General features: G+C 35.2%; 1 protein-coding gene across 3 annotated transcripts in view; it reads left to right on the top strand.

The window, feature by feature from the left end:
- The window catches only part of LOC106871070 (methylcytosine dioxygenase tet3), a 91912-nt gene that overhangs the window by 17365 nt on the left and 55634 nt on the right, over positions 1 to 18913 (top strand). For all 3 annotated transcript variants that reach the window (XM_052972861.1, XM_014917341.2, XM_014917342.2), the window contains exon 3: positions 8721 to 9519. In XM_052972861.1, coding sequence (XP_052828821.1) covers positions 8746 to 9519 — 774 coding nt within the window. In that variant the 5' untranslated portion in view covers positions 8721 to 8745. The remainder of the gene's footprint in view (positions 1 to 8720; positions 9520 to 18913) is intronic.

Genomic DNA, 18913 nt, shown 5'->3' with positions numbered 1-18913 from the left:
GATGTTGGGGGAACAAACACAGACAAACAAATACACACACATATATATATATATATATATATACATATATACGACGGGCTTCCTTCAGTTTCCGTCTACCAAATCCACTCACAAGGCTTTGGTCGGCCCGAGGCTATAGTAAAAGACACTTGCCCAAGGTGCCACGCAGTGGGACTGAACCCAGAACCATGTGGTTGGTAAGCAAGCTACTTACCACACAGCCACTCCTGTGCCTAATATTTAATTTCTTTGCATATAAATTTTACACTTGTTTGTTTCCTTCAGAGGCCTACCATCGGGAAATTTCCATTTTGGTTGGAATACAAAATATTTCACTTCCCAAGTCCTTATTCTAACAGACTTGTTAAACAGCTCTGGGTTCAGTCAAGTATCGTGTTCTAAGGAGTTCTTGCTTACAATTCATGAGATTTTGTTCTTCGTTTTGCCCTTTAATTTCTCTGGTTCTTTCTAAATGATACCATACAACTTTGGAATAAGGTATAGGTTGACTCAGCTTGTTTCGTTATCAATTAAATTGATTTCCTCTTGAGGAGCTATTCTCAAATTTTTCTTCCAGTGTAGCCATTCGTCATGTCCAACAGTGTTGGCACATGTCTTATGTGGAATATATTGTGAAAGGGTTGAGTATCATGGAACAGACAATAAGTGGATACCATTTTATGGATACCATAAAACAGACAATGTATAGTTTGCTGTTAATTTATACTTTCAAACAACATATTTGAAAATTAAAAAAAAAAATTATTAACACTGTTTAGTAAATTTAAGAGTGCACCATTGGTGATTGTGATTACTTCAAATTCCAGTGTTTTCACAAATTTCACATACCCCTAAAGGGGTACACACACACCTTTGTTTGTGAACCCCTGCTCTAGAGTGTATCCTAGTATTCTAAATGTGGAGAATTAGTTACTATATCAAATAGTAACAGCTACATTTTCATAAGTCTAATGTTGAACTAACCTGTTTGCATTATCTTTACTGTATGCTATATTTGTTTATCAGTGTCAAGGAAATGAGTGGCAATGAGACAATCATTTCTTGAATTAGAAGAAAGAAGTGTCCAATAATATTATCTATTAGAATCATAGATATATCTTTTTTTTTTTTTTGGATGGTGGTGGAGGCAATATGTTTATCTTTTTTTTTTTTGGATGGTGGTAGGCCATAATGATGGGACACATTTTAAATGCTAGTATCTTGGATTATAAAAATGACATAAAGTACCAAAATTATTTATTACATAACTTAATATACAGAAGTTTAAGATATTATCTAAGATTTGAATAGTACATCTGGAAGTGGTCACCACCATGAAGAGAACATTCACAAGCTCACTTTCTCATATGAAGCACACTCCAGCTTAGCATATCAACTGAAATGGCTGCAATCTTTCTACAGATGCTTTGTTTTTGTTTCGCTGTTGTGTGGGGCCTTCTTGCATATACCCTATGCTTGAGGTAACTCCTCAGAAAGTAATCCACTGGGGTTAGATCCGGTGATCTGGATGGCCAGTGGATATCACCAAATCTCAAAATGTGATGTCTGGGGAATTGTTCTTGAAGAGTTGTCATTGACAGTCACACTGTATAACTAGTGACACCATGTTCTTGCACCCACATTTGTGTCAGGGTAAGTCTTTGTAGCTTAAGAAAGAAGAAAGTCTTTGACATATGGTTGTAGTGCTCAGCAGTTACTGTTACAGCTGCACCATGTTTGTCCTCAAAAAAAGTAAGGGCCACTCATACATGCATAAGTCACTGCACACCACACTGTAACCCTCTCAGTGTGCATAGGCCTTTCATTGATGAATGGAGGACTTTCACAATCCCCAAACCCAGGGGTTTTCAAACTTCTTGATTTGCGGACCCCTTTATATTTCAGGCTTTACCTTAGGGACCCCCTTATAAACGCTTATGAAATTTATACATAAATATTTGCTTAAAATAACATATATTTTTACATTTATTTATTTAACAGTATTTAACAAATAGGTTTATTGTCAATTAAAAGATTTCGATTAAAAAACATATATAAAATCAAATTGCCCATAAAAAGTATTTGCTGTCCACAGACTGCGGACCACAGTTTGAAAACCCCTGTCCAAACCTACCGTTTTGTTTATTAATATAATCAGAAAGGTTAAAATGCGCTTCATCTGGTGTGACCAAGTGATGGCTAAAATATATTGTGAAAAGTTTGAGTATCATGGAACAGACAATGTATAGTTTGCTGTTAATTTATACTTTCAAACAACATATCTGTATATCTCGCAAATCTCTTGGATCATCTTCATTGAGAGCATGGGCCATACTTGGAATGTAACTTTGCCAATTACAGTGTTTCAAAATGCAATGGATGCTTGATTTTGAAATTCATATCTTGCATCCCACTTGCTACGCATATTTTCTGGGGTTCTGGCATAACTCGTTTTTTGTACCCTTTCTTGCTTTGTGGAGCTCATTGCTATCCACAGTGTCCTGGAACTTTTCTTGTGGTCATTCTGAACAGTTCCATCTGCTTCAAACTTATCTTCTCCAATTCAAGTAAATGTATGTTGCATAGGTGGATCTATTTGAATCTCCCTCCTAAATTGTCTTTGCATTTTGTCTGTGGTTTCAAAGTTGCATTTGCACCTCAGGCTAAATTTCCTTAGTTCAAGGATTAGTCTGGCTCCTTTCATTATCTCTAATGGCTTAAATCTAAAAAGAAATGAAAATTGAGTTATCAGCTGATAAAAGTGTCTATACATTTGGGAGGTACCCCTGCGCGCATGTGTGTGTGTGTGTGTGCGTTCATGTGTGTGTGTGTGCGTTCATGTGTGTGTGTATGTGCATGCACACACACATACGCGCGCGTATATGCATACATATATGTATATACATGTATATGACAGGCTTCTTTCAATTTCCATCTATCAAATCCATTCACAAGGCTTTAATCAGCTTGGGGCTCTAGCAGAAGACTCTTGTCCAAAGTGTCACTGTGGGAGTGAACTCAAGCTTCTTAATCACTCAGCCATGTGTGTGTGCTGAAAAAAATCATTTGAAATATAAAAGAACAAAAAAGAGATGTTATTTTTGTTGTCATAAATTCACTGAACCTCTATAGCAAAGGCACTAAAAAGTTATAGTGTCCCAGTTAGCTGTAACATAGAGAGCCAGTCCTTTAGCAAGTATGAACAAGGGGTAATTGTTGTTTTGCAAAAAGAAAAAAAAAAATAGCAAAAAATAAAAAACAACAACAAACAAACAAATAAATAATAGTTAGCTCATAAAATTTATAAAATAATGTTTCTTTGTGAAATCTGTCAGTTTTCCCATCTGAAGTGTGAGGTTGAATTTGATAATTTTGCAGTGTCAAACTCAGTAACCCAAGGTACTTGTCAGCTGTAGTTTGAAATTAGGTAGTGGTATCTCAAGCTTTGTTCAGTATTACTTGTCTTTTTATTTAAATAGAACATCTGTTTGGAACTAAGAGAGAAAAATATTTTGTCTAAGTTCCAATAGTGTTAATAGAGTACTGGCATAACTGTAAGCTTCATAACCATCTGGTTCCAGAATCAATTCCACTGTACAACACTTTGGGGAAGTGTTTTCTATTATCAATGGTTTATGAATGAAATTTGGTTGATGGAAACTGGAAGACCATCAAATATCTGTGTGTATAATTTCTTTTCTACTACAGGCACAAGGCCTGAAATTTTGGGGAAGGGAGTACATTGTTTATATTGACCCCCAGTGCTTAACTGGTACTTATTTAGCCAATCCCGAAAGAATGAAAGTAAAGTCAACTTTGGCGGCATTTGGACTCAGAATGTGAAGACACACGAAATACTGCTAAGCATTTCGTCTGGCATGCTAACGATTCTGCCAGCTTGCTGCCTTGTGTGTGTATAATTTACATACATTATATATGAAAAATATGCATATCAGTGAAAAATCACCAGTGAACCAGCAGGCTGAATAAAAAGTATCTTGCATTTATTCCTGTCTTGTTGCACAAATATTGCCTTTTACTTTATCATATAAGTGACTAATGTAGTAAACAAATGATTGACCTGCTAGAAACATGTAAGTAGTCATACTTTTGTTCATGACTCTACAGTATAAAACAATAATTATGTTATATTGTATGCTATATCTATTAGAAGCTACTAACTACAGTAATAAAACCCAAGTAGACCAGACAGTGATAGGATGGATTAGTACATAAGTAATTCACTTGTATATATAAATCATCATCATCATCATTTAATGTCTGTTGTCGATGCTGGCATGGGTTGGATGGTTTGACCAAAGGTGGTGAGCTGCACCAGATTCCAGTCTGATTTGGCATGGTTTCTACAACTAGATGCCCTTCTTAATACCAGCCACTTTACAGAGTGTGCTGGGTGCTTTTACATGGCATCGCACGGGTGCATTTAAACACTTAGAATCAGTGTCTAGATCTATTGAAGTATTAAGATTTCTTATACTTTAAATTTCCTTGCGATTGAAAAGCAGATTGTATGATGCCTTTGTACATACGGCTGTTTTACATGGCAATGAAATGTGGGCTTTGACTACAGAGGACTTATGTGAAGGCTTGAAAGAAATGAAGCCAGCATACTCCACTGGATGAGTAATGTCAGTGTGCATGCATGGCAAAGTGTAAATGATTTAAAAGGAAAACTGGGTATAAGAAGCATCAGATGTTGTGTGCAAGAGAGAAGACTGTGCTGGTTTGGTCATGTGATGCATATGGATGAAGACAGCTGCATAAAGAATTACTGAGCTCTAATTGTGGAGGGTACCTGTGGAAGAGATAGATCCAGGAAGACATCTTTGGATGCTGGGCCTTACTGAGGAAATAAGAGACCGGGTGATGTAGTGATTTGCTGTACTTGATAAGACACATCAAGCTAAGTAAAATCGCTGTCTTCCACACTTACAGACTTGTCCTTTCAGGTGACGGTGCCACTTAAAAAACATCTGTGCTGGTGCTGCATTAACACACCTGTGCTGCTGCTGTAAAAAACACCAAGTGCACTCTGTTAAGTGGTTAGCATTAGGAAAGGCATCCAGCCATAGAAACCATGCCGCTACAGACAGCTGGAATCTGGACAGCTCCCTGCTAGCCAGCTCCATGTCAAACTGTCCAACCCATGCCAGCATAGAAAGCGGATGTTAAACAATGATGATGATATGATGGTGATGATACACACACACACACATACACACACACACATGTGCGTGCACACACACACACACACACACACACACACACACACACATATATATACACGAAAATGTATGCACTTGGTGAAGTATAAATATTGAAACCAAACATAAACATACAAAATTTACAGAACTGAGTGAAAGAAAACAATTTTTATTAGGGCAAAGTGACAAAAAGAAAAGACAAACATAAATGAATTCATCATCATCATCATTTAACATCTACTTTCCATGCTGACATGGGTTGGATGGTTTGACTGAGGACTGGCGAGCCAGATGGCTGCACCAGGCTCCAGTCTGATCTGGCAGAGTTTCTTATTTCTTTACTACCCACAAGGGGCTACACACAGAGGGGACAGACAAACAGATTAAGTCGATTATATCGACCCCAGTGCGTAACTGGTACTTATTTAATCGACCCCGAAAGGATGAAAGGCAAAGTCGACCTCAGCGGAATTTGAACTCAGAACATAGCGGCAGACGAAATACCGCTAAGCATTTTGTCCAGCATGCTAACATTTCTGCCACCTCGCCGCCTTAATCTAATCTGGCAGAGTTTCTACAGCTGAATGCCCCTCATAAGGCCAACCACTCTGGGAGTGTAGTGGATGCTTTTACGTACCACCGGCACGAGGGCCAGTCAGGCGGTAATGGCGATGGCCACGCTCAAATGGTGTATTTTATGTGTCACCTGCACAGGAGCTAGTCCAGCAGCACTGGCAACGACCTCGCTCGAATGTTGTTTTTCATGTGCCACCGGCACAAGTGCCAGTAAGGCAACGCTAGTAACGATCACACTCGAATGGTGCTTTTTATGTGCCATCAGCACGGGAGCCAGTCAGCGGTCCTGGCAACGATCACACTCGGATGGTGCTTTTAACGTTTCACTGGCACGGGTGCCAGTCAAGCGGTGCTGTCATTGGTCACGTCAGCGAATTTAGTTTTGATTGTGATTTCACTTGCTTCAGCAGGTCTTCGCAAGCAATGCATAAATAGGCTGGTTACACCACTGGCATAGGCCACGGGTTATGGTCTCACTTGGCTTCCCAGGTCTTCTCAAGTACAGCATATTTCCAAAAGTCTCAGTCACTAGTCCTTGCCTCGGTGAGGCCCAGTGTTCAAAGGTTGTGCCTCACCACCTCATCCCAGGTCTTCCTGGGTCTACCTCTTCCACAAATTCCCTTAACTGTGACATTACAAAATAAGATGATAAAATAATAAATGGATCCTCTTCATCAACCATTGTTTAGTGGTTAGAGTAATCGACTCATGATCATAAGGTCATGAGTTCGATTTCCATTAGTGCAATGTGTCCTTGAGCAAGACACTTTATTTCACGTTGCTCCAGTCCACTCAGCTGTCAAAAATGAGTTGCATCTGTAATTCAAAGTGCTGACCTTGTTACATTCTGTGTTACCCTGAATCTCCCTGAGAACTATGCTAAGGATATGCATGTCTGTGGAGTGCTCAACCACTTGCACGTTAATTTAATCAGCAGGCTGTTCTGTTGATTGGTTCAACTGGAACCCTCATCGTCATAATCGATGGAGTGCCAGTTTTGTTTAGTATTCAGTAGCTACAACTTTGAAGTTATTGGGAGTAAATACTGCAGGACAAGATGACAGAATAAATGATAAGGAGATGGAACAGAAAAAGACAAGTGAGTGGTCTTTTGACACAGGTGGGACAAGAAAGAAATGTAAATAGTCTTATGACTAAGGCAAGACAAGAATATACAAGAGTTAACATGGAGAGAAAAAATATAGAGCAGTCTTTTGACCAGGAGAATAAAAATATAACAGAAAGAAGTTGAAGACAGCCAACCAGTGTAGCACTTAAAGAGTTAAGGATAGAGAGAGCAAAAAAAAAGAAAAAAAGCAGAAAGTGAAAGGGAAAAAAATGAATTATCTTCTGGAAAAAGTAGCAACAGCAAGCAGAACTGAATGGATAGACAGAGAGAATTACACTACCTCTATGTTTATGTAGATATACAGTATGATAATTTCTATGTTGTAAACTATCTGGTCTATAGGTTTAAAGTGGATATAGCTAAGATCATGCTTTGTGCTAGATCACAGCAAACATAGGAAAATCCTCACAAGTCAGCTAACAGTTGATAAATTTATCTTCTTTTTGTTTAACCCTCAGGTCAGCCCTGATGGAGCAGACTTATAATGAAAAGCCTCTTGTCTTTTTTTTTTTTTTTTTTTTTTGTATATCAGAAACTATATTACCTAATCTATCTTTCCTTTTTGAGACTGCAGCATGTGATTGGAAGGAAAATTTCGTTGCTGTTTTAGTATATAGCAAATCAAGTGATTTTAATAAATCTCCCTTGTTGGCTTAATGATTTTAATACTATATCATATACTTATTTGTGTTGTATTTTGCATCTTATCCATAATCTGTCATTAATAACATCTAGCAGAAAATAAAAATCTTGTTCTATATTTCTACATCAATTTACACTTGTAGCTAAGAAAACTACCTAAACAGTTTATAATATACAAGTTGTGTTAGTTTATAGAATGAATGAACTAAATGTGTAGTTATGATGTAGATGTAAGTGGATAGTTTATATGTGTGAAGGATGCATAGAAATTTGTTTACACTAACCGTTTAGAGACCGTAATAATTCCTAACATTGACACAAAACCACATTTTGCAGGATGACATAGTTAGTTCAGTACTTCACTGTTAGTTATTTGATTAACTCTGGAAGATTAAACTGAGAACAAAGGAGATGTAACTAGATGAATACCATAAGGTAGTTTTTTCTGTGTTATCACTTTCACCAACATCACCATTATCATTTAATGTCTGGCTTCTATACTGGTATTATTTTTTATAAATGAGAAATGTAAGAAGTTTAGGATAAAGCTATTTAATTTCATATTTTCTAATGTTGCTTTAGAAAAAAAACAACATTTTTAGTAATTATAATGAGAATTCATTAGCTATTTTACTTTCTTCAATGTTGTTGAGATAAATCCTGTTCTCAGCACACTGATGATGAAAGACATTCAAGTTATGATCATTCTACTTTTATTTAAAGTAGGATGTGTCCAGGACTACATTATTCCCATAAGATGGCGAGCTGGCAGAATTGTTAGCATGCCGGGCGAAATGCTTAGCGGTATTTCGTCTGCCGCTACATTCTGAGTTCAAATTCCATCGAGGTTGACTTTGCCTTTCATCCTTTCGGGGTTGATTAAATAAGTACCAGTTACACACTGGGGTCGATGTAATCGACTTAATCCCTTTATCTGTCCTTGTTTGTCCCTTCTATGTTTAGCCCCTTGTGGGCAATAAAGAATTGTACATTATTCCCATAAAACACATCTCCTTTTTTATTTAAGTTGGTATGTTGTATTCAAGAGAGAACTGCTGTTATATTTCATAGGTTGAGCCTGCTTTTCAACCCTTTAATGTCATAGTTTTATATGTATCACTATCTCTTGTCTGTTTCTTTATTTTTAGTGTGTAATGCTTTCAAAGTGATGTGATGGATGGAGGAGAGTCAGTGGTGGAAAATCGTGGGACTCTTAACACAGAGCAGCTCCTGTCTCAAACTGAATGTCCTTCATCACAAGATGAAAAAGCTACACTACTAGAAAGTAAAGATTCTTTGGAAAATAAAGATAATGACAGTGATCTGACAACAAACATTCAGTCTGAGGATGATGAACATCCAGGGAAAACTTGTGCAATTGAAACTGTAAATGATATTTCATCAGTCCCAACACAGTCGTTTCAGAATCAAGTGGATGAACAACAATCTTGTTTACGACAGCAACTAGAAGAACAACAAGTATGTGAAAAACAGCAACAACTGCAATTATCATCAACACCATCACCCCAGGAGCAACTGCATCAACATCAGCATGAAGAACAGACTAAACAGGATCCTGAGTCTCAGCAACAAGATCAACAACGACAACACTTAAATGATGATCCATATGAATTCAGTAATGAAAACTTTGATAATGCCTCTGTCTCGAAATTGTCTCCAGGACATCCTGGAGCGATTCAGACCAGCTCACGAATTATAAAAGTTCCAGAGAATGCTAAATCTGTGGAATCTGGTGCAGAAAAACCATTGTTTGTACAGCATGGTTCTGATGACTTCAACAAAATTAAAATGGATGATGCATCAAATGCAGCAACTCTTTCCAAATTGGATTCTGGATGCAATGACGGTGATCAGAACCAAAACTGTACCATTAATGGTTTTTCACAACAAGAAACATTATTAGTGACTCCTGGAGATTCTAATCAGGTAATAAACGAAATTCTTTTTTAAAAACATGCTGTACTAGGAGTTATAGTGAAACACATTTCAGTTAAAAAATTAAAATTACAATGAATTGTTTAATGTCAAAATATAAGTTCTCTGAATTTTTCAATTCTGCTTATGGGATGAAAAAAATTTTAAGTTCTCAAGTCCTAGAATCTCAGTATTTTACTTCAGGGTCGTTGATTCAAAAATAATTCCTGAAGTAAAATCTTAAATCTATCTTAGAATAATATGTTGCATAACATATACAATGAAGCCATGCCATTTTAGAATATGTAGTTTAATTTGTCATTGTTCTGAAGTCAAATTTGAGATACCTTTTTCTTTCATCTCCTTTTGGTTGACAAATACCAGTAATGTACTGGACTGCATTTAAGCTTATTTTTGTTTCTAGTTAGGATGATAACATATAAGTTGTTTTTTGTTTTTTTTACGTAAAGATATTAAGAAAAGTATATAACAGAACTTTCTCAGTTTACAACCAGTCTCAAGAATTAAGTTAGCTTCTTAAAGCAAGCAAATCTTGAGATTATTCATGAGATTCTTAAAAATCTTATTCTCTCCTTGTTTGTGTGTATGTATGTGTGTGTGTGTGTGTGTGTGTGTGTGAGAGAGAGAGAGAGAGAGAGAGAGAGAGAGAGAGTGTGTGTTTTTCTTTTAATTATTGCATAAAATCATTTACAGTTAAATAGCCTTCAGCTTTGAATGTAATTTCATTCATATCAATACACACACACACACATACACAAATATATTTACGTAACACATGTACATAGCCACACTTCACTGACATAACACATGAATACTAATGGCATACCAAATATATTGTGTTGCTTTTGTCATTACTGCTATGATTCCTTTTTTCTAAATTTGCAAATTGTGTACCAGGTTATTCACATATATCTTTTCTGTAACAACCAAATATGAACTCTGCACAAAGCTGTTTTTCTAAGCAGTTATTTCTCGAACTGCAACTATCTGGAACTTCTTTTATCATGTTTTCCCATAGGCATTAACCTTCAAAAATTCAAGCTGAACATCAGCTACATCAGCCTCACTATCCCAAGAGGACATGCAAAAATCATGAGCTCTACTTCTTTCCTTTTGAATAAATTCCATTATAGTAAAGATAAAAAGATAAACTGTTCTAATTTTGCTGATGTAACCAGGTTACTTAAGTGTGATAATGTAAATACGCTTCTTGTTGGGAAATTATACTTATATAGGCATTCTTGACCTAACTTTTTGTTTCTGTGTTTTTTATTTTATAAAATTTTAACCTTTTACTATTTTGATATTGAATGGTATTACATTATTAACAAAGTAATTTCTTGGTGGTGGTGGTGGTGCTGGTGGGGTTTCTTAACTGTGTTTAAAAATGAAAAAAATGGATAAGAAGTGTTTGAAACAATCACCATGACTTATTTTAAAATTGTTATTTATACTACACTGCAATATTAAGGGACTCAGAGCAAAAGAAATTTATAACAGAGATACTAGTTATTTTCTGTGATCTTTTCTGGAAACCATATATAACATAGTTGTAAGAATTGCCAATAGCACCTTCCTATTTCTTCCTTTCTATAAACTTTACCATATCCAGGATCCTTTATCTTTCCAGTTCAATTTTATCTCATTAATAGCTTTCATCTCATTCTCTATTTTTAAAATCATTGTCTGTTCATGGTTGATATAAGTAGTCTTTTCAGGGAACCTGAAAAATTAGTTCTATATATATTTTGAACCATCTTTTTATTTTGTATACTCTCTTAACCCATTACCTCCCATAATTCTATTAATTTTTTTATGAAACTTTGATTTCTAGCATAAAACAGCCTTAGAAACACACTGGAATGATCAAAATAACATTTCAAAATAACATTTTAAATAGAAATAAGCAAGATATTGGGTGAAAAATTAGCAAACCTCATTTGAATATCAGAGAAATATACCTAGTAGATATAGCAAAAAGGTTAAATATGTGTAAATATTGACAGATAATTACGAAATTTGTAATTTTTAAGTGATCTCATATGAGATCACTGGTAGGTAATGGGTTAATAGCTACTATAGTAAATGCTGCCCTTTTGAATTTTCCTGTTTTATCCCATTTCAATATGAACTTAGATTTCTTTTTAAAATTTTACACTGAATAATACAAATAGTTTCTTATTCTGAAAGAGGCTACCCTCTGGGAACTTTTTTCTTTTGGTAAATTTCCCATGTGTGTACTTCCATTATAAATGTACTCTGCTGCTCACTGTCCTAATCTTTCTGATCCAAAGTGGGTTATATAAAATAATAAGTTCTTAACACTGCAAAAGAAGGGAAAAAGAAAATTAATTTACTTGTCATAGGTGTGTGTTGTGTATGTGTGTACTGATTGAAGAAAGAACAAGGAAATTTGGCCAGTGATAAAATATTTTTCATGTGATGGCTTACCAGCAGGTGTGTAAAAGGGTAATATTAGAACACAAATTCAGAAGAAATACATTCTATTTTTAAAAATCTAATCCTAACATTGTTATAAGAATAGTATTGAATTTGAACTTGTATTACTGTTAATCATATTAAGTATGAATACCTAATCAGTATTTATGTTTTAGGCCAGGGTGATCTCTGATAACATAGATCAATACATAATGATATAACATGAAATGATAACATTATATTTACTCTGTCATAGCAGTTATAAAGTGAATTGTCTTGTATGTAAGGTTAATGTAAAATTGAAGAAAACATTCATTTTGTGCTTACAACTTATTCTAATGTAAATGAAAGTATAACGGAAAAGGAAAGCTTTTTTGCTTTCTGTGAAAGTATTATTGTGTATTATTTAAATTGGACCTTGAACTTCAGGCATATTAAACATCTGTAACACATTCTTCTTGCAATGAATTATGTAGATACACTAGTAAAACCAATTCTCCAGGCATGAGATCTTACACAAAGCTGGCTGTAGTAACATCAAAGCCTGGTTGATCTGAATGCCATCCACTTCAATAAAACAAGAATCCGTAAGACCAATTTTATACAGTGAATTTATGAATGAATGCTAGAAGATTATATTGTCATATTAAATGCAAGAAGATTTCTATAAATATGAACAGCAGAGCCACTATATATGAACATAATCTGTTCCAGAGCTCTCTTTGTTTACTGAGTAACTGAAATACATATAAATAGGGGTAATCTCTACCAAGCCACACCCAGATTCCAAACTATGTCATGTATGATTGTTAAAGAAGATATATTTTAGCATTGTTTGGAAGACTGATTTCTCAAACTTCTTGATATGTCATAAGGCAGTTATTAAAAAATGGTACTTCAGAGTATTGCCTTTCTATTTTACATTGGACAGAGTTAGAATATCTCATGTAAGATGTTTTGAGATATATTACTCTTTCTCTCAGCTTATTTATGTTTCTGTTGTTCTTGCACACTGATATTACACATCCAGTGGCACATGGTCATTTAATTTCTTTTCAGTGTTTGCATGTCCTCTCCATGCACTGATCATATTTAAATTGTGAACTAGAAGTGAGACCTAGTTTCGGCCTGCCAAGCAAATACAGTAAACACAACTGTTTTTCTCAAGGGCTCAAATTTAAGAGCAATTTTTTAGATTTGGTCAACTTTACCTTGCACTCAACCAATGTACATCACAACATGAAAAGAATATTACAAACAAAAAAAGGTAGAAAAAATAAGTTATGAAATAATGCAGACAATTTTTATGAAGTACAATGCTGAGCTTCATCACAAATTGTCTTCTTCATACTTTGAACTCAGAAGAGTTGTTGGCACTCTGTCACGACGTCGAGGGTTCCAGTTGACCCAATCAATGGAACAGCCTGCTCGTGAAATTAACGTTGAAGTGGCTGAGCACTCCACAGACATGTGTACCCTTAATGTAGTTCTTGGGGATATTCAGCGTGACACAGTGTGACAAGGCTGACCCTTTGAATTACAGGCACAACAGAAACAGGAAGTAAGAGTGAGAGAAAGTTGTGGTGAAAGAGTACAGCAGGGTTCGCCACCATCCCCTGCCAGAGCCTTGTGGAGCTTTAGGTGTTTTCGCTCAATAAACACTCACAACGCCTAGTCTGGGAATCGAAACCGCAATCCTACAACCGCGAGTCCGCTGCCCTAACCACTGGGCCATTGTGCCTCCACTACTCAGAAGAGTAAGGTTTAAGTAAAAATAGAAATAAAGTTTATATAATTACTAAAAACATCAGCAATACAAAACTCAGAAAACTTTCACTCATATGATATGAATATATTTTCTGAAAGAAGAAAAAACAAAACTACATTATTTAGACACATATTTATTTGCATCCCTTTATCTTGGACCCAGCAGACTTTCAGTTTTGCTTTCAAATTGAAATTGAAAGGTCATTATTAATCGCGTTTGCTGACATTTAAATGAACTAGTGATAGATTTAGTATTATTTCAGCTAAGTTTCTCATGTCTCTACTACAGTTGTAAACTGTACTGACAATTGTTATGGGATTGTAAGTAGTATGTATATCTACACTCTTAGTCACTACTTTATAAAGTAATAAATAATTATCTATAATCTCAAAGCATTATTTCATGTGTAATTGGTGCAATTAATTGTTCATTAAGTGTTTTACTTGATAATAAAATGTATTTTGTATAAAAATGCACATTTAGTCTTTTAAGATATTGTTTTAAGGGAAAATATTTAATTATAATTAACTTGTTTGTCCCATGTTTATTTCCACCCTCTATCTTCCTTATCTACATGCATGCATGTGTGTGTGTGTGTGTGTGCACGTGTGTGAGTCTGAGTCTGTGTGTGTGTGTGTGCGCATGCGTGTGTTTTGTTATTTGCTATATTCTGCAAATTTCATGCAAGTCTATATCGAAGATTTTAATATTTAAACATGCTCTTTACTCTTTTACTAATTTCATCCATTGGGCTGTGGCCATGCTGGAGTTTCATCAGTCTTGTACTTGATAATTAACAAATGAGATAGTTTGATATCACTATCCTTGCCTGTGTCTCTCCTGTTGTGATATAGCTTCAAGTGATGTTAGAAAATGTTGACAGCTACTCCATGCATGTCTTTTATGACCAAAGGAAGGATATTGAATAGCTGTGGTTTGCAATATCTAGTTCTTACCTGACAGAGAAAAAAATGAAACTGCTTGTACTCTATTATTATGGCAGCCAATTCAAGGGTTTTCACAGTTTCAGTATCAAAGTTTGGTGCAGTCCTTCCAGAAAGATATTACTACATATCTCTCCACTCTTCATTCTAGAAGGTAAAAATCTTAAAAGATCCAACCACTACCAGTATGGAAGGAATCTTCTTTATGTTGAGTCCTTGCATTACTTCCAATTCCAGAGTGTGCTTGACACTTCAAGCTGACAATAACTGGAAGCAATAACCCAGGTAACTGAGGAAAAGTGTTTTTTTTTTCTGAACCAGCATGGTTATTTTTATTTTTTAGTTCTAAATACCCTAGGACTATTCTGCATGTTAAACACATGAAACAAAGCAATTTTACTCATTGTTACTTGGTCTTTCATAGATTGTGAGCCTTGTCTCTCCTAACTCTGTTTATCCAGGTTGTAATTTGTTGGGGAGCTGGTAGTTCTTGAAATTTTCCTAAGTTTTTGGAATTTTCTTGTATTTTTTTCATTTGGTAGTATCTGGGCTCTTAATTTCCTTGGATATCCTTAGTATTATTAGCATAATTAATGTGTGTAACTGTGTTTATAACTGCAGAGTCAGAGTGTTATTAAAAATGGTAGTGCTACCAAAATATATTTCATCTACCATTTTAACAGTTTGTGCAACTGCTTTGATTGCCAGTCATAATGCTGCTGAAGCTGTGTGTGAGTGGCAGCCTCTCTTTGGACAGAAACTGTATTTAGTATCATTTAGTAAATGATTCTTTTGAAGAAATGTATTTTTCTTCATAATTTGTTCCACCTGATATACTGATATTTGAAGTTAAAGTCAGGCCTGTTGTAGCTTCTGCTCAGATCCCTCCAATATGGAGAGACATACAATGCATTTTTTCATCTTTTGTGAGTTTTGAAGAAGCTTCAGAAAGTGGTTTAGGGCCTGTGCATATTTACAGGATAATTGTGGGAAAACCTTCTAGGATTGTTACTGATTTGGTCACATTTTTTCTATGGCAGTTTTTTTTTTTCTGTGTGTCAGTATAATTGATAATAGCTATTTCCCATACAATGTTGCTAATCTATGCTGACCCTGTTATTTGTATTTGTGCCAGTGGGGTGATGAAAGCACATTGAATTGGCCATTTTAGTTATTCACTTACTTTGTGATCCACTTTATTCAAACAATGACCTATTTTATATTGAAGCTGTTTCTTGTGCAGACCTAGAGGAAACTTAAGTGTTAGTTTTTAAGTTTTCTATAAGCCTAGTTTCCTTTGCAGTTCTCTATCATTTTCTTTGAAACACCTTATTCTACTTTCAATGTCTGCAAGAGACATTGTTATCTGGTTCCTTTCTCTTTCAGGGATTTTGTTTATTTAATTGGTTTGAAATTTGTTCATCAGCTCATGAGAATTTCCCTCTTTCTGGGCATCTAAACTTTAAATTTCTTCTCTGAGAATATTTTATGCAAATATGCAGCATTACTAACACAAAAGATATTAGTTTTGTATTACTATCTTGCATAGAGAGAGAAAGTGTTTGAAGCTAGTTCATGTATTTTCTCATTGTACACTCTGTAAAGTGGTTGGCATTAGGAAGGGCATCCAGCCATAGAAACCATGTGAAAACAGACAGTAAGACTTGGCACAGTTTTCTGACTTGTCAGCTCTTGTCAAACTATCTAGCCCATGCTAGCATGGAGAACAGACATTAAATGATGATGATGATGATTTCCTGTGAACCTTGTACAAATTCAAATTGGACAGTATTTGAGTGTCTCATGTAAGGTGTTTAGTAACAAATTATATTCAACCATAATTATGATTGTAAGAAGAGTGTAGGTGACACCTTCACATTGTAGATCAGTTCATAATATTTCTGAAGTACAGGTCTCATGTATTGTTGCCTCTTGTTAGGTAAAGGATAATTTGTTGTATGAACAATATTGAAAGTGATATGATTGTGGAAAACTGCTACAGATAGAGCCATAAAAGCTAAGAAACAAGCCTGGAAGATTGGAAGAAAGAAGGCAACGAAAAAAAAATTACATTGCTAGATAAGCAACTAGACATTAAGGATAATCAGCATGGGAAGAAGAAGCCTAACATAAATAGCTTGTTCATGGTCTGCAACATAAAGTTCAGAGGTTTGTTGTTTTCCAGGTTGCAAAGTAGCATACCAGAGAAGAAAGGTGTGTAAATAAAGATAGCAGCACACATGCTGAAAATCTTCTTAGATTCTGAAAAGAAAGAGGCATGGAAATGCAATTGTAAGAACTTCCTGAATGAGGAGAGTTCATGAAAGAGTGAGGATGTACACTAAGTAAGTCTGACATAGGAGCCAGCCATTGAAGTTCATATCTATATGGTTAAATGTTCAATCAAGGATATGAAAGTCAGAGAAAGTATCTGAACTATTGAGGATAGTTACTGAGATGCTTAACCTTTCTGGTGAAATATGCTAGTGACCTACACAGCCAGTCAGGTAGTGCAGGAAGGTTTCATACCCAAATACTGACATAAGGTTTGGACCTGATATCCTTATGGATTGCACAGCTGACTATGAATATCATCACCTTCATCTTAGCTTTGTGATGGTCCTCATCATCCCGATGGGTTTATGGTGATGATGTTGTGGAACTGTTTGGATGAACTTGGTTAACTTGATATCTGGGCACTGTGAATGTTTCTTCCGCTTGGACTCAATCAACATTTCCCTGCCAGAGGCCTTCAGCACTTTTCCAAACCAACATAAAAGGTTTAAGAAGCTGGCAGTCTCTGAATTGCTGGGATTTGTGGCTATAGCCACAAGTATAGTGTACCTTTTCATTTTCTGTGTTAGAATGGAATCTGTTAATGTTGTCTATATATCGGAAAGTGATATAAGAAACTTACTTACATATATACTCCTAATGAGGTATAAATGTAAGATGAATTTTGTTCACAATACTTGTGTGTCCTTCATTTCTTATATATGTATATATATCATCATTATAATTGTTATCATCAGCATTTAATGACCACTTATCCATACTTATATGGAATTTGTTGTGGATTTTGTGTGGTCAAATGCTCTTCCTGTTGCCAATCCTTACTTGTTTCCAAGCAAGATAAATTTCCCCGTGACCAGACATATGTTTCATGGGAGACTGAAAACAAATGATGCTGATGTTCATTTACAATCATGATGTCAAGACAGATGTATACACAAACACATACGTATTCAAATGATTGAAGGAAGCAACGTGACAATATATAAGGAAAAAATATTATTTACAAACATTGAAACCATTGAGATTTGAGTGATTCCTAAAAAAAATCCCTTCTTCAAAAACCTTAGAATTCGATAGGTGAGCATTTCTTCAATTAGTGATTTGGAAGTTACTATTATCATTCATACTAAAGAATTTTTGCAATTTTACTATAATACTTTTTGATTTAAATGAAGTATTTTGGAATTATATGATGTGGTTAAGGTTTGTGAATTGGATTGTACATTTTACACTTAATTTTGAAGGGAGTTTGCTCTGCATAGTTTGGGCCTTACTGTGGTGATGAACTACTTAATTTGCAAACTATGACTGGTCTCAAGTGATCTCATTGGATGTCGTGAGAAAAAGAGTTCATCTACATATGTGAAGAATTAGATTTAAAGATCATAGTAAATATGAAGTTAATTTCCTAGATATAACTCTAGATTTAGGTATTGCTTGTAAATAACTGCCTTGTAAATAACTGTGAAACAAGAAAAGTGATATAGGGTTTACTGAAAATCCCTATAAAACAAAATTCTCACAACATACACATTCATTCTGACTCTCAGAAAGCTGCTTCACCACATGTCTGGAGTTTAAAGGATAATAATATTAATAAATATGAAAGTGACCTGTTTCATGGATTTTGGTTGATGGAAATTGTGTTGAAGCCCACTGTATATGTGTTTATATATTTATGAGTGTGTCTCTGTGTTTATTTTTACTGGTGTAAATAGTGTGTTGAATTACAATGCTTTATGTCAAAAATATAACTTATAATTTGATGAAGATGATTAACATAAGAACCAGATTCAATTAGGTACTGGGGTTGGTATGATCAACTAAAACCCTTTGAAGACAGCATTCCAGCATGCTTGCAACCCATTGCCTGAGACTAATACAAGAGCAAAAATAATGGACTATATATATATATATATATATATATATATATATATAT

This window comes from Octopus bimaculoides, chromosome 1, assembly GCF_001194135.2.
Source record: "Octopus bimaculoides isolate UCB-OBI-ISO-001 chromosome 1, ASM119413v2, whole genome shotgun sequence".
Classification (NCBI taxonomy): Eukaryota; Metazoa; Mollusca; class Cephalopoda; order Octopoda; family Octopodidae; genus Octopus; species Octopus bimaculoides.
Note: the sequence above shows the minus strand (reverse complement) of the source record. Positions and strands in the feature narration are given on the sequence as shown.